At 45.2% G+C, this 17535-nt stretch overlaps 1 protein-coding gene across 2 annotated transcripts in view; it reads right to left on the bottom strand.

Annotated features, from left to right (window-relative positions):
• LOC146859526 (CD5 antigen-like) overlaps positions 1–11237 on the bottom strand; it is a 692104-nt gene extending 680867 nt beyond the window's left edge. The window contains exon 1 of one of the 2 annotated variants that reach the window (XM_085650237.1): positions 11170–11237. Coding sequence is in view for 1 of the 2 variants with exons in the window: in XM_085650236.1 (XP_085506362.1) it covers positions 11170–11224 (55 nt within the window). In the remaining variant the exon portion in view is untranslated. The remainder of the gene's footprint in view (positions 1–11169) is intronic. The other variant, XM_085650236.1, reaches the window with a different exon arrangement.
• Between the last annotated feature and the right edge of the window lie 6298 nt (positions 11238–17535).

Here is a 17535-nt window from a genome sequence, read left to right as displayed (position 1 = left end):
CAATCATGCATTCAAAACTCCCTGGCGCGCCTTTGTCTGGCGAAATGAATGTTTCAGTAGGTTTTTCTGGCGCCCCAGTTAGGAACCCGATTTCTAGTCCTATGTCATTTTCTGTTGGACCTTGCGAGTTAAAAACACCCCTCATCCTAACGACAGGTTGTGGTGAAAATCTGTTAGGATTAGATTTGCTAAAAAGATTGCATGCAACGCTATATTGTTCTCCCTCAGGAGTACAACTTACATTAGGTAAGAAAGTGATTTCCCCAATGTATTTGTCTAAGAATGCAATGCCACCTGAATTGTCATCCCTCCCGGATGTCCTTTGGGCTACTGGTCCCAATGATGTGGGTCTCTTGGAAATACCGCCATACGTGGTCACTTTAAAAGCCAATGTCAGATTGCCACGTATTCCCCAGTACAAGATCTCCAATGAAGGTCAGAAAGCATTGTTAGCAATTGTCAGTGATTTGATTAAAAAGGGTGTAATTGAAGAGACAAGAGGCAACGTTTGCAATAGTCCTGTTTTACCTGTCTTAAAACGAACGGACCCTTCACAGCCACCTGTTTACAGATTTGTGATTGATCTTAGAGAGGTTAATAAGATTGTTGTGCCACAGTTTCCAGTTGTCCCTGATATAACTGCCTTGTTAACTATGATTCCAGCCTCCGCTGCATGGTTCTCAGTGATCGATCTGAAGAATGCTTTCTTTAGCATCCCAATTGCAGAGGAGAGCAGAGACATTTTTGGCTTCAGTTTAGGAGGTCGAAGCTTCCGCTTTAAACGCGCTCCCCAGGGCTACTGTGAAAGTCCATCAATATACAGTCAGGCTTTGAAAGCGCAGCTTGATGCACTTGTTTTACCTAGTAGTGCTACCCTCATTCAGTATGTTGACGATTTGCTAATCGCCGCGGATACTGAAAAGATTTGTAAAGAAGCTACATTGTCATTGTTGCGTCATTTGTCTGCCTTCCATCACAAAGTGTCTCTCTCAAAGCTGCAATATTGTCGACAAGAAGTGACCTACTTAGGTCATCTCTTATCAAAGGAGGGAAGGAAACTGACCCCAGAAAGAATTCAAGCCATTGCACAGTTGAGTGTGCCTAGAACACAGAGAGAAGTGCGTGCTTTCTTGGGCATCACTTCATACTGTAGGCATTGGATACCAAATTTTTCTTTGCTGGTAAAACCTTTGTTAGCATTAACATGTAAAGACACACCGAATCCTATCCCATGGTCTGAAGAGTGTCAGAAAAGTTTTTGGGAATTGCGTAATGCATTATGTTCAGCTCCTGTGTTGGGTACCCCTGACTACAGCAAACCTTTTACGATGTATGTTCATGAAAAAGATGGTTGCACATTATCAGTGTTAACACAGCCTTTTGGCGACAGACCGCGTCCATGTGCATATTTTTCGTCAACCTTGGACACGGTAGCGAGGGCATTGCCAAGTTGTCTGAGAGCCACAGCCGCCGCAGCTATGTCTATTCTGCAGTCTGCTGGACTAGTAATGGATAATACATTGATTGTTATGGTTCCACATGCTGTGGACACATTGTTAAACAGGACCAAGACACAGCACTTAACTAGTGCGCGATTGTCAGGATATGAATTAACACTGTTAGCAAATCATATACACATAAAGAGATGCAACACGTTGAATCCAGCTACATTATTGCCGATTCCAGCAGACCTAGATGAGATTGAGCAACACGATTGTCTGTTCAGAACAGAAGAAGAGACAAAAGGGAGAATAGATCTTAAAGATACTCCCCTGACCGAGTGTGATGGTACCTTATGGGTGGATGGTTCGTGCTTCAAGCTTCCGAATGGTGATACGACTGCTGCATATGCTATCACGACTTTGCACACGATTGTGGAAACTGCATGTGTGCCACATAATTCGGCCCAAGCAGCAGAATTAATTGCCCTTACAAGAGCATGCGTGTTGTCTGAAGGAATGAAAGTGAACATATATACGGATAGCCAGTACACCTTTGGCGTGGCCCATAGTTTTGGGCGATTGTGGAAAGAACGTGGGTTCCTGACTTCGCATGGAGCTAAGATTCAGAATGGCAAGTTGGTGAATGATCTCCTTGAGTCGCTGACCCTACCGTTACAAGTTGCGATTATGAAATGCAGTGCGCACAAGAAAATCACTGATGATGTTGGTCGTGGTAATGCGTTTGCTGATGAAATCGTGAAAGAAACAGCAAAAGATGTGAAGACTCGAATGTATGTTGCAGGCCCTGCAAGATGGATTGGTGATGTTGGAATGTGTGAAAACACAATAGAGAGTGTGAAGTCCCTTCAAGCTGAAGCCACAGAGAAAGAGTTGAGCAAGTGGAGAGAAAGTACGGGTAAATTGGATGAGAATAGTTGTTGGATTGATCTGTCAGAACATAGGCGATGGTTGTTACCTGATGCATATGTGCTTCCAGTGGTTACTATGGCACATGGAATGGCACATATCAGTATGAAAGGAATCTGTAAGTTGTTGGCTCCAGTATGGCAGAATGCTGGAATTCCCAAGTGTGCAGAGAATGTGGTCAAGAATTGTATGGTATGTTTGAAATACAACCCTGGTAGAGGAACCCCAACTCCAGCTGGTCATTTTGCGCCTCCATCATATCCATTTGAAGTTTTGCAGCTAGATTTTATCCACATGGAAAGGTGCAACAACTTGAAATATGTATTGGTTGTTGTTTGCGCTTTTTCAAAATGGATAGAAGCATATCCCCTAAAAGACAACACTGCTTTATCCACAGCCAAAGCCCTTGTGAAGGAATTTTTTCCTAGGTTTGGAATGCCAAGAATGGTGTGGAGTGATAATGGGAGTGAATTTGTGGGTCGAGTGATGAAGAATGTGTGTGAGGGATTAGGGATTAAGCAAAAGTTTCACGCTGCAAATCACCCCCAATCAGCTGGATTAGTAGAGTGCTACAATGGCACTCTGAAGCTAAAGCTGGCCAAAATCCAGGCGAGCTCCGGTCTTAAATGGCCTGACGCTCTGCCTTTAGCACTCCTATCCACAAGAATGACTGTGCATTCACGAGTGGGACTTAGCCCATATAAAATAATTTTTGGCCGCCCGGCCAATGTATGGGGTGTGCCAAGACCGACGAAATTCAGCGAAATCGAACATCCAGTACTGCTTGATTATTTGTCTGAATTGACGGCTAAATTGCGTGTTTTACACCAACAGGTGCATGATACTCTCCCCCAGGCCTCTGAAGCTCCAGGACACCCTATTGACCCTGGCACGTAGGTGCTCATCAAGAACTTCCAGCGAAAGAGCAACGATGAGCCCCGTTGGATTGGCCCTCACCTCGTACTTCTGTCTACAAGATCAGCTGTTCGAGTAAAGGGGAAAAAGAACTGGATTCACGGCGCCCACATCAAGAGGATCCCTTTGCTTCTACCATATGACCAGTGGGTCCAGGAGGGTATCGCCGACTCTGAAACAGAAACTGTACCTCGTTTTGTACCATTCAGTGATGCACGCGTAAGAGGCACAACTTCAGCACAACAGAGTGACGATATTTTGCAAGAAGCTGTGCCACCGTCAATTCGATTGGACACTACAGAGCCTGAACTCTTGTTTCAAGATCAGACAGTACCTGGCCGTTTCCGCTATAACTTGAGACCAAGGCCTATGGACAAATAAATATTCTTTTTCCTTACCTTTTTGTTTTTGATATCACAGCTCTCCCATCTGAAGGACTTTCTTGATTTTTCTTTTTCGAACCACCATCCGGGTTCAGCCGCAGGGTCGCGGTGCCAAGACTTTGGGGTACAAGCCGAAGACGTTAGGTCAACGGTTCTGGTTGGTCTAGGGCGTTCCCTGGACCGACAGGCGTACTCCTTAGCAGAAGATACTCACCCGCCGCGAGCGGCACGATTAGAGGATGGAGTTTTTCAAGATGGAGAGACTCGCTGAGGAAATGAACTTTAAAACGAAAATGTGTAAAATAATGAAGAGCAAACGTTTTGTATTATTATGTCTGTTTATACTATGTAGTATGGTAGTGTTTACTGTAGGATTTGTATTCTTCTCCTCTCAAGAGCTCATTGCACCCACTGTACAGCCTATACCTCCTCCTACTGTCTCCTCACACTCTTTTCACCCTCTGCCTGAACATGAACAAGCTAGACGATCAGAGTTTGTAAACAACTCGTTTATTTAGCTCCTGCACCAGCACCAACTAGTCATGAATACAACCAATTGCTGGGTGTGCGGTTTAATGCCACATACCATTAATAAGGGTATTCCTTATCTAGTGCTGCCGTTTAGTTACAATGGATCGTCATGGGCATTCCAGACCATGTTTCTCTTTGCATTAGATGCCTACTCCCCGCGACAACCGCGTTCCATCAGACCTAGCACCAATAATAAAGCTTTAATGAAAGGAGTTGCCGATATGAGCAGAGATATCGACGCATACTCATCTATTCCTAAAGATGAATTGAGAGCTTATGTAGGGTGGAACGCGACGGGGTATAGTATTAGTCTGGGTGAAAGACAGCGAAAAATCTCATCCCCAATTTGGGGCGTACCCCACATAGGTCGGTTCTGTTTACAAGGTAATGGTCAGAATCCAAGAGCTCAACTGGGGAGAAGTGACTGTACTGAAACGTACACTTTTCCATCACAGTTTTCCCCTGCGTTTTTGGCTGCCAAGGGTACATATTTTGTCTGCAATGACCGAGCATATACATGGTTGCCCCCTGATTTCTCGGGCACATGCTATATTGCAAATCTGCTACCACCGACATTTACTGCCGCCTCTGACTATCACAAGACCAGAGTTGTGAGAGGCGTGATTAGTAAGGAGGATACTGCCGGTCAGGAAGCAGGAGACTTCTTTTTGGGTTTCCTGCCGTTTTGGGGACCTATGGTCAATAGTAGGAACCTGAGACAACTGACTCGTGTGGTTGAATCCACTGTTAATGTTACGGCTGGTGCCCTTGGTAATATGACAGCTGAGCTCCAAGCCGATCGCCTCATGACTTTGCAGAACCGCATGGTTCTAGACGTTATACTTGCAGACCGCGGTGGGGTATGTAAGGTTATCCAATCTAGTTGCTGCATTTTCATACCAGATAACGCTCCAACAGTTTATCAAGCCATCTCCAAACTGCATAAAATATCTGAATCCATACACGTGGATAAAGGAGATTGGTCACTGGTGGGGTGGTTCTGGGAACTGATATCTGCCTGGGGTTGGAAAATTCTGATGGTCATTGGAATGATATTAGCCATTCTTTTCCTGTTCTGTCTGTGCATACAGTGTGCTCCTGCGATATGTGGCCTCTGTGCTACATTATGTGTAAGGAAACCTGTATCGAGGGACGAGCTAAGTCATAGGATGATGCTACAGCAACATCTCCATGACTTCGTGAATATTGACCTAGACTCGGACTGATGTGAGTATAGTTATTGCCTATGTAAGGGCAAAAGGAGGGTCTGTGGTAATTTGGGACCGCGCGGGAGGCAGGGCCCTACCCCTGTCTATCCCGGTATTAGCGAACCGCGAATGGTCAATGCGGTATGTACAAGTGCTTTGTATAACGTTTTAGCTATAAATGCACTGTGTATACGTTATTATACATTGACTTCGTGGGTTCCATCTTAGAGCGGTGGCCAGCTTATGGTTGCCCTCACATAGGCTACACATTACGAGCAAATACGGGCCTTTAGAACACATGTGCCTTCCTTTGACTTCTCTGTGACCTGGGCAGCTTGGCTCCGCTGCCCCCGGTCAGTCCGGTCTCACGAGCTCCCCGTCCTACGGCCACCTGTGATTAGCATCACGGTTTGACACACCATAAAGCCTTTTCATCCCACAAAAGCCTCCGGCTAATCTCTTTCACACCTGACTCTTCCTGCTTTATGGCTTGTTTTCCAAACAGGAGATGTTCGTGTTTATTGGGGCCTGTTGATATCTGATGTGGGATCTGAGCCTCGCTGGGTAAATAATTGTGGGCTGGCTTAACTGGAATGTGGGATGGTCATCATGACTCTGCCTTTTCGTTTGTAATGAATACATGTATATGGCCATATCGTAAAACAAGGAATGTGTGCCTGAAGCATGATATTTTGTATTTAAGGAGAAGCCCGTTTCTGTAACTTTAGTAGTCTCCTGAGTACATACATTGTGTTGTACTTCTCGGATACCTGTAATTGGTCTGCAGCCAATAAATCGATCTTTGACTTCACCTAGAAGACTCTGTGTTTCTGTAGGTCTGAAACAGGAAGAACCCGAAGTCTTAGGGTGTGTTCCCCTGCACCGCTGGGCTTAAAATTCCCAGTACTTCACTAGCTCAGCCGCCTTTTAGGGAAACTTACCAAACCCACACATTTCTGAAAACTAGACACCTGGGGGAGTCCAACAACGTATGGCTCCCGTGGATCCCTCAAAGTTTCTCCTTCAAGTGCCAGTTCACGCAAACTGCCAGCCAAGGAACAGTCTATGCATACCGCCAGCCAAGCGCCAGTGCATGCACACTGCCAGCCAAGTGCCAGCCCACGCACACCGCCAGCCAAGGGCCAGTCCACGCACACCACCAGCTAAGCACCAGTCCATGCATACTGCCTGCCAAGCGCAAGTCCACACACACCTTATTGAAAAATGTTTAACACTAGGCCTACCCACACAAGTGAGGTACCATTTTTCTCAGAAGACTTAGGGGGATGCGGGGTGGGTGGAATTTAGAGGATTCACGCTGATCTCAGAACTTTCCAACACAGAAATGTGAGGAAAATGTTTTTTTTTTAACTAAGTTTGAGGTTTGCAAAGGATTCTGGGTAACAGAACCTGGTGAGAGACACACAAGTCCCCCCATCCTGGATTCCCCTTGGAGTCTAATTTTCAAAAATGGTTTCCCTATGTGCCGACTGCGCTAGGGCCCAAAATCCACAGATAGGCACATTGCTAAAAACAAGTCTGTGCCGAGTGGGCTTTATGCCGCCATGGGGGAGAATCGGAGCGGTTTACCCTGATATGCCCCTAAGGGGGGGCAGAAAGACTGTGGCTATTTTATGAGGGGGTGGGGGCATTGGTATGCACATTCTAGGCAGCCCAAATGCATAAAAAAAGCCAGTAGAATCGCTGGCACCTATTGTGCTTTCTGGGGGCGACCCCCAAGCAGGGGTCCAATGGCGAGGGGGACCATTGGAAAGGGTAAATTCTCCCCTATCCAATGATACGTCTCCCATCTTTCTACATGCTCAGGGGGCTGAGATAGCCCTCTAAGCACATAGAATGTGAAACTGAAATGAGCCTAAAGGTGTGCGCGCTGATCGTCATTTCATAGAAACCAGGGGGGTCTCAGGAGCTGGGGAAGCTCTTCCCCATCTCCCGAGGCTTTGGGGGAGAAAAAGAAATTCCTCTGGTGCCTGCACCAGAGGGATTTCCGGTGCCATGTGCCAGGATGGCCGGAAGTCGTCCTGTGCACACAAGCACTGTGGCGCACGACGGCTCCCGTCCACCATACACACAGAAAGGGTTAAATCAAGCAATAGCCAACCAATAAATATTTCTTACGTTGTGCCACAAACTAAGAGCCTCTAGGCCTGGTACTCTGGATAATCTTAACTGGCAAGAGATCAGAACTAGTACAAGTAACTCTTTGCAACTTTGGTTCCTGAACATGTCTTTAGATATATTTACCAGGCAAGGAATCTGTGGGACCAGGAGCTGGCTCAGTTAGTTTTAAAACACTGTTTCCATCAGCGCTCACAAGGTTAGCAAACTAGAGGACAAGAGCACGTTAGCACAGTGAAGGCATGCCTGGATGGTGCTAAACAGATACAATGCAAAGGTTCTTCAGGTATTTCTGAGAACAAGTTATTCAAATATGTTAAATTGAAGTTCATGCACCATCAATTTGGGTTTTTTCCAACCTTGGACATTTTTCCCAAGTGGCTCAGTTTGCCCATAGACTCCACCTGCAGGCTCTCCAATACCCGAAAGAACCCTTATGCATGTAGATTTTTTTGTGCACAGCACTTTACAGAGAATGCAGAGAGCTCTTGCACAGAACTTTTGATATTGTTAGTGTGCAGACTTGCAGACAGGCCATTCTGGTGTCTCTGAATCCCTTCAACATCCACTTGAACATGAGGCTGGTAAAGTTTTTATCCAAGCTCAGTGAAAAGCTCACATATAATGATCAATTGCATTAAATCATTTCAATGGTCAGAATATATTTATACTTTAATTTGAATGGTATTTATTTATATCGCACTTCATAATATGCACTACACGGCGAACTGTGATCTACCAAACATATTGTTGAAAACTTATCTGAGCTTAACAATATCTGATTAATTATAAACAAGCTCGAAAAGGAATTGCTACTAAAAAAAGTTATTATTTTTTTTGCTATTCATGAACTTCCATTTATTAGGAAGTTTAGGACTGCGGAAAATCTGCAGTCAGGGAGGAGGGGGGACATAAAGGATAGGACAGGCCTATATGTGTACGTGCAGAGTTCTCCACCCTGACTGCAGAATCTCCACATTTGTAAACTTACTGTTTAATTGAAGTATGTGAATAGCAAGAAGATAGTAACCTTACACAAAAGTACACCGAAGTGTAAATGTATCTTTGTGAATCAGACTCCAGCTACCTCTAATATTAAACTGAATTGAGAAATTGTTTAAGGTGTCTGGGTTCAAAATTAATTACCAAACATCTCACAGCATAGGAAGACCTGGCCCTTCTCTTACTACTCACATCCACTTTTAAAAACTTCGTCCCCTACTTGGGGGTCATTATCCCAGAACAAAGTTGAATTCTAATACAAGAACAATGGGGGATATTAACAACGAATCGCGGCAAACATCGCAAATCCCGCTTAGCGCGATTTGGAATATCGCTGCCTATCGCTGGTTTGCATCGCCGTGTTAGCGGCATATTTACAATGCCTTGCTCACAGCCGATGTACAAACCTGAGATAGACGGCGATATTCATCATTAGCGTGTTAAATCAAGCGATGATTTCACACGCTAATGAAAAGCTTGATAATAGGGGAGTGTGGACGCAACCAAAGAATCCACCTCCCATTCAAAACATGCCTAAGTCAAATTTTGACCAGGCGGCAGGCTCCGGCGTAAACCGCTGTTAGCGAGGGTTTCATAATCGCTTCGTGTTCCCGGGGCCACGTTGTAAATAACGTGATGTCCTGTTTGCGACCTTTTGTCGTGGTGTTACGGGAAGGTACGCCTACTGTGCATCTCATTAGCGATATATATCGCTAAGATGCGTGGCGTTACTAAAACGGCAGCTAACATGCGCTAATATATGTTAGCGCCGCCTTGTTAATAGGGCGATGGAATTATCACCGCTTTAGCGGCAAAAAGTTCTGCTAAAGCGGCGATAATGCCCTTGTAAATATGCCCCAAAGTTCCCCAGTAACTGGACATTCTCTTCAAGGCCCTGGCTTCCCCACGAGCCCTCTGCCCCTTGCATCTAAATTCTTCTACTCCTGCCCGGGATAGCAAGATACTACACAGCAGATGTCACCACTGTATACTTACAATTACGTCAGACTTTTCATAGGAAGTGAGTTTTTTTGCTAATAACTTTGATGTCACTTTGCAAATATTCATGAAGCTTTCCTGAACAAAGATCCCCCTCACCCCAGCTCCTTCCTCTGAAGGTTTCGGGGTGATCCATCACGCAGGGACCGAGTAAAAGGGGGGTCCCAAAATGCAATTTTCTCATGCACTTTCCTTAGGAAATGTTATACAGTGCCAAAGCCAAAAAGGCTGATCAGAAGTAAACCATAAAGCGTGCTTTTTGCGATTTGTTGTAAATCAGTTCAATAACATTGGAACAATCAAGGGTAAAAATGAATACATTTATTGAAAGCTGGGCTCAAGTAAAAAAAATCAACCCTCTTTATTGACTGAGGGGCTTTTTGGAGTGAACTCTCTGATTGTGCTTTACAAATACATATTATCAAATGTTACATATTAATTTAAAGCACCTAGACAACATTCTGGGCACCCTAGAAAATCATGTACACCAAGTGACAGCTGTGTTACCCCCTAAACCAACAGTCTTTATTCTGTAGATTAAATTGTGATGTGCATGTGATATAACTTGCTTGGTTCCAGTCCAGGGAGGACCTGGCTTGACAGTTCGGGCTGGACTGTTCCCATGAGGCACAGGGTCAAGACTGATTTGCATATGGCCAGGTCTAAACTGGAACGGCACGGTGAGCAAAAAAACGATGGATTTAGGCCCAGATCTCTGTACTGAATGTATGACATTGTTCTGCATTCTGTCCATCAACTGTTGCCTTTGCGTTAATGTGAAATAAAGCAAAATTCCTGTATTTTATGACCACAATAATATTACCCCCTCTGAAACAATCAAAAAGGCCTTTAACAAACAGCATCATTGCTTGTTGGGTTCATGATGCTTGCATGGATCAGGCTTTGCATTGAAGCTTGAATCTTGCCTTGTAAACCTCTGTCTGCAGAGGGCCTTAGCTGAGAGGTGCTCTCAGAAGGTATTAGAGTATTGTTTATACCAACAAGAAGACCTTGGCATATTGTGTGTAACAAAGAGGCAATGTAGGTGTGTGTGCTGACGGTGGCACACCTCAGACAGTGATGGGCCTGTAAATGGTTCTTGGCTTCTCTGGGACCACACCTCACAGACCCTCCCTCACACCAGCCATCTGGGCTCTCAGATGCTTATCTGTGCAGGTCCCATTGAATCTGCCCAGTCTCCTGATCTCTGGGAAACTCTAGGTAGCACTGGGCGTCCTCAGCTTTGTGTTCTGGTTTCATAATTCCCACAGCTATGAAGAAAGAGATACTCTGTGCAGACGTAATCCGTCCTTTAGCAGGAATGCACACGTTCTATATCTCTTTCTTTCTTTATTCCCATAAAATCTATTCCTTTTTCCTACATTCTTCTTCTAACTCTAGAATCTGCTCTCTCTCTCCCACTCTCTCTGTCTCTGTCACTTTCTTTCTCTCTCTCATTCTGCCCTCTGTCTCTCTCGCTCACTCTGTCCTCCCCCCTCTCTCTCTCCCCCCTCTCTCTCCTCCTCTCTCTCACTTTCCCAGAAATGGCTGTTCACAGCATGGAAAGATCAAATATCGTACAGAATAATCTTAATAAACAATAGTAGAAAAACACACACTCACCGATAGCAAAACAAGTACTGAGCACTTGAAGGTGGAACAAGACCTTCAGCAACATTTTCAAGATTCTGAAAATAGGAAAAGACAATTTAACATCAGTGTCACTTAGGTTCAAATGTTTCTTTGACTTACTCAGAGCACTTGAATATATCTTTACTTGTTACACTAGTATTTCCCTGGTAGATTATCTGTGGGTTCATTAAAGATCGCTCTTTCTGTTCCTGCTCACCCTGGATCTCTTACCTTGTCTTGGATCCCACCCTGTACCTAATTCTCTTCAGTACAGAATATACAGAGAAGGTGACAATCTAGAACCTGCATGAGGGTGAATGAAGCCCACTAGGGTACCCTGGCCATGTCAGGGCCTCTACCTCCTCAATCTGTAACCAGCATGAGGGTGACTGCGGCCCACTGGGGTACCCTGGCCATGTCCGGGCCTCTACCTCCTCAATCTAGGACCAGCGTGAGGGTGAATGAGGCCCACTTGGGTACCCTGGCCATGTCAGGGCCTCTACCTCCTCAATCTAGGACCAGCGTGAGGGTGAATGAGGCCCACTTGGGTACCCTGGCCATGTCAGGGCCTCTACCTCCTCAATCTAGGACCAGCATGAGGGTGAATGAGGCCCAGTAGGGTACCTTGGCCCTGTCAGGGCCTCTACCTCCTCAATATAGGACCGGCATGAGGGTGAATGGGGCCTACTGGGGTACCCTGGCCATGTCAGGGCCTCTACCACCTCAATCTAGGACCGGCATGAGGGTGAATGAGGCCCACTGGGGTACCCTGGCCACGTCAGGGCCTCTACCTCCTCAATCTAGGACCAGCATGATGGTGAATGATACTCACTGGGGTACCCTGGCCCTGTTAGGGCCTCTGTCTCCTCAATCTATGACCAGCATGAGGGTAAGTGAGGCCCACTAGGGTACCCTGGCCCTGTCAGGGCCTCTACCTCCTCAATCTAGGACCATCATGAGGGTGAATGAGGCCCACTGGGGTACCCTGGCCCTGTCAGGGCCTCTACCTCCTCAATCTAGGACCAGCGTGAGGGTGAATGAGGCCCACTTGGGTACCCTGGCCATGTCAGGGCCTCTACCTCCTCAATCTAGGACCATCATGAGGGTGAATAAGGCCCACTGGGGTACCCTGGCCATGTTAGGGCCTCTACCTCCTCAATCTAGGACCAGCATGAGGGTGAATGAGGCCCACTAGGGTACCCTGGCCCTGTCAGGGCCTCTACCTCCTCAATCTAGGACCAGCATGAGGGTGAATGAGGCCCACTAGGGTACCCTGGCCATGTCAGGGTCTCTGTCTCCTCAATCTAGAACCAGCATGAGGGTGAATGAGGCCCACTGGGGTACCCAGGCCATGTCAGGGCCTCTGTCTCCTCAATTTAGGTCTAATCTACAACATGCATTACATTGAATGAGTGACATTATAGCATTCTCCTGAATACTAACAAATCAGTATGAACAAATGTGTATTTTGAAACTGGTCAAAACATCCGGAAAGGACAGATCAGTATTTGGGATGAGAGACAGGTATTCGTGGATAACAAAACAGCTGTGGTTCAGAAACACTTTCTTTTGCAAAGGCATTGTTTTCATTTCCCTCTAACCTTTGCCCCTGTAGAGAGATTTGCACAACATTTTGTAATTTCCTAGCTTAGACAGCTAAAGTCTGGGTTGTATTATATGTGCAGATCCGCGCAGGAGGAAAACGTTGTAATTTCAGCTCTTGTAAGACATTTTGCTTGTGCCTACAACCTCTGAATAGATTTACACCCAACATGGAATGAAAGTAGAACGTTAATTAAAAAGGTTTGATTTTGTTGGTTTGGTGTTAATCAGTTCATTAAGTAAGTATGTTTAATGTATAGTTAATAGAAACCATTACAAAAAAAGTTCCACAAATGTAATTAAATCATCCCATCATAATTTGCAAACATTCTGATAAAACATCTGGATTAAAAAAATGAGTCTAATGCTGGTGCCTCGATGGCAGACAGTGTGCAAATGCAAAGAACGAACAGTCCATATTTGTTTAAAGTGCTTTGCCTTTCTGGACTCAGAAACAATGGTGTCTGTTGCTCATTGTTCTTTTCCAGCGTGCTGCATGAAGTGAATGCGCATTGCGCAAATTTATGTTATCTTTTTCCTTTTATAGAACTTTTAGTCTCTACCTGACCCTTGAGCCGGAGTGATACCCGCTGGAGGCCATCACATCCTCATTACATTTCCAATAAAGTGAGAGTGTGTTGTGCACTTGAAAGATCTCTTCTGTCTTACAACGCCATACAGAGCCATCTGAATCATAGGTTTTTCCAAGCCGATCATTTTCAAGTCTCAAAGATTTTGTTCCCTGGCAAGCTAGGGGTATTGAGGCTTGCCTGCAGGAGCGAAAACAAAGTTACACAAAGATTGGTTTGAGTGGCTTTCTTCTTTGTCCCAAGACAGCTGGGCAAGTGCCAAGGATGAGGGTAAAACTGGTGAAAAGTTTGTGTTCAGATATGCTCGGGGATTCAAGCTATGGTATGTGTTAACAACTGTCCAAGCATTTCGTCTTTGGCAAATGTTTCTTATCCTGTAGGAGAGACAAAAACTTTACTGAGAAATTACTAATTCGAAAGGAAGCTGCTGTGTCTTTGGGACTCCCCCATGCTTCTTTATCCTGAGGTCTTTAATTTCCGATCCTAAGTATCTCCCCAAGACATTTGAACTTTTCTTGTCATCTGCGCTTCAATTTACGACCAGCACAAGCTGTTCAGGAGCCACTCGCCGAAGCTCAAAATGTCCAACAAAACTTCCCAAAATCATTTTTCTTTGCATTTCCTGAATATTTAGGCTGAATTTCATCTGAATCTGCACTGGTGAAGATGATTGTGGCAGACTAAAGACGGCCTTGTAGGCACTCGTTTGCAGTAAATTCAGCCTGGCCACTTCCTTTCCATGCAGGATGTGCAGGCCATTTGCTCCTGTGGGAGCCCGTTGGGCTGCCATGATTGTTAACAGGTGATCATGCGAAGGGCAGTGAGTGCGCTTTCGCCCTCAGAGAAGTAAGATGGTGCTTAAAGGTCCTGTCCTGTTCCGTGTGTATATCCAGGTGCTTATTGAGGATAGCACCTCAACTCGATTTCCTCTAATGTGACTTAAACTTGGAGTCTCCAAGGCAGACTACTTTTGTCCCACTCAAACTTAATTCTAAGTCTTTTCTGCTCGTTATATCCTGCTGATGGATTGATGGACCTTTGGAGCCCTAGGTGTTTGACTCAGAATGACCATGTCCTCAGCATTTTGCAAGCACACGATTATCTCTTGCGCCGTTTGTGGTGGAAACCTCTCTGCTTCTGATAGGAAGTCGTTCAAGTTGGCCGGGTATGGCCGAAATAAACATGGGCTTAAAAAACACACCTTTGTTTCAAGCCATTATTTGCTTGGATTTTTGATTGACCCTGGTACCATTTCCAACTTCAAAAACTTTCCAAATTTCCATCATCTTTTCTGCTAAGATAGTAAGTGTGGACAAACTTATAGTGGCCCCCATACCTGACCCGAAGCATGTTTGTGTTTAAGGCTCTAAGATTTCTTTTTTGACCCAGGCTTCGAGATCATGCAGAAGCAGGAAGCATATAGTTCGGCTTCTATGTCTATTTATGCTATAATAACCCTGGGCATAGTTCGCGAAGTAGCACTACGCGAAGCTACGCAAAGTGCATTTCGCACTACGCGAGCTACGCGTAGCACTTCGCAAACTGCGTAGTACCCTGTTCGCACTGTGCAAGATGCCATTTTCAATGATTGCACAGTGCGGACAAGCATCCGGCACTGTGCAATCATTGAAAACGGCATCTTGCACAGTGCGAGCTGTAGTTTTCTGCTGCTCGAGTACATTTTTACTCGAGTGGCAGATTTCTCAACGCGGACTGGTAGTTTCTCATCGCATACGCGACCACTCGCAATGAGAAACCTGACCTCCTCGCGTTGAGAATCTCACCGGGATTTTTATTTTCCACGCTCGCGATCGGCGACTTGATGTTGTTGATCGCGAACAAGGAAAAAGTCTCGCCGGGGTGTCATTTTGCTTGCTCGCGGTCGCCAACTTGATGTTGAGGACCGCGAGCAAGCAAAAAATGACTGCTGTACTACGCAATGCTACCCTACGCATGTTTGCACTGTGCTACGTGCAATTCCCGTAGTGCAAAGTAGCGCAAACTACGTGAGCGTAGCGTAGTGCTTTGCCCAGGCTTAGCTACAAGCCTGTCATTGAGTGGAGATGACTGGCTGCCATTCTTCCGGATGGGGTGACAGGGATACTTTGTCTCTTCTCACTCATCGGTCGCCCAGCTGAAGTAGAGTACATTTCACAGATGTGGGCTTCCTGTGTCCCTTCAGTTGCCTTCAAAGTGATATTTCTAGCTTTAGGACACTTTGTGTCTTCTCAGTCATTGGTCTACTCGTTAGTGTGGATACATTTCACGGATGTGGGCTTCCTGTGTCCCTTCAGTTGCCTTCAATAGTGATATTTCTAGCTTTAGGACACTTTGTGTCTTCTCAGTCATCGGTCTACTCGTTAGTGTGGATACATTTCACAGATGTGGGCTTCCTGTGTCCCTTCAGTTGCCTTCAATAGTGATATTTCTAGCTTTAGGACACTTTGTGTCTTCTCAGTCATCGGTCTACTCGTTAGTGTGGATACATTTCACAGATGTGGGCTTCCTGTGTCCCTTCAGTTGCCTTCAATAGTGATATTTCTAGCTTTAGGACACTTTGTGTCTTCTCAGTCATCGATCTACTCGTCAGAGTGCAGTTCATTTCACAGATGTGGACATTCCTGTGTCCCGTCTGCTGACTTCTACAGTGATGTTGCCAATGTTAGGCCACATTGGCTCTTCTCATTGGCTGCATCACTTGTTGGTGTTGGCTCCTGTATCCTGTCATCTGCCTTTGGCAGTGATCTTCCTGGCCTTAGGATACTTTGGTTTTTCATCTCATCTGTCTGCTTGTTGATCCGTGCAGGAGCTTTTAAATTATTGGCATTTTAGAAAGCATTCATGTGTGCTGTAAAAAGTTAACAATTTAACTTGTGAGTCATGACTCTCAAATCGTGTCAATAACATTTTGAATTTATTGAGATATGTGCTTGGCTGCTTAGGAGCATTGAACATTTTTCTGGCCATCTTGAAACTGCTTGAAATTACTTGAAACACCGACTCATAAAATTGTCTCTGTGGAATAAAAATATTATACAGCCCTGGGTGGCCACTAATATAGGTGACTAATCCCAGGGCAGTGCTCAGACTTTCCCAACGGCGTAAAAACCACAAGGCACCTGGCAGAAAAATACTGTATGCCTTGGGAGTCAAAACACACTGTTCTGAAAAATTGTGAGTTTTACTTCTGAGTGTCTAAAAAGGTAAAATAAAATAAGTCAGACAAAATATATGTGTGAGATATAGTGATGTGTGCAGCTGGTGATAGCTACCCCAGTGCGGATCAGAGCCTGGCCATAGGTCAGCCTTACTCTGCCCCCACCTCACTGTGCACAGCCAAAGATAATGCACAGGCCCACCCCATTTAAAATGACCAGTTATGGTGATCAACGTCCACTAAACATGCCATAACATGTGCCAAGCAACATACTCAAGACAGTGTTTTTGTGCGTTCGAGCCTGCTCCCATTTGATGAATCTGCACAAAGCTTTCCCTAAAAACTCAATTTACCTCAGTTCCTTTTGGATATTTTTCTGGCTGATTAGCCAAGTGGGACTAAAAAAAAGGGGTACTCCCAAAACTTTGATGTCCTGTGGTAATTCCCATGGAAATATATGTTGAAAAAAAAGATCATCCCGTCAGCTTTTTCCATTGAAGGATTCGGGGTGATTCATCGAGCATGGATCTAGTAAAAGGGGGGTGCTAAAATGCTTTTTTCCCCGTCATAACTGTAGAAAAAGAGGCTGAACAGATTTACCCCAAATTTGGAAAAAAGTTAGAACTTTGCTAAGATTATATATATAATTTATGTATTTATAGAGTCTTTCAGACATCTCTGTTTATCCATTGGTCTGTTATTGTGTCATTCATATTCTTCCTCTGCCCACCAGCATACAGCATTGGAGAATGGGTCAGCCCACTTTAGCTACTGGTTAACGTCTTTGTGAGTGATTGCATTCTGCCTATTACAAAGCGCACAGCTTCACACAAAGTAGGCACCTTCAGGTCCAGGGACTACTATGACAGTGCGTGCTGTATGTAGCCAAAATATTGTTGGGAGCTCCCTCTATGAGCTCCTGAGTTCAGGGATCACCTTTGGGTGTATACCACTTGCATGCCCATGCCCGCGCCATCCTCCCAATGTCTGTGCTGGAACTGAACTAAA

This window comes from Triturus cristatus, chromosome 3_2 (assembly GCF_964204655.1).
Source record: "Triturus cristatus chromosome 3_2, aTriCri1.1, whole genome shotgun sequence".
NCBI classification, from domain to species: domain Eukaryota; kingdom Metazoa; phylum Chordata; class Amphibia; order Caudata; family Salamandridae; genus Triturus; species Triturus cristatus.
The sequence above is the reverse complement of the archived record's forward strand: the minus strand, read 5'-3'. Positions and strand labels throughout refer to the sequence as shown.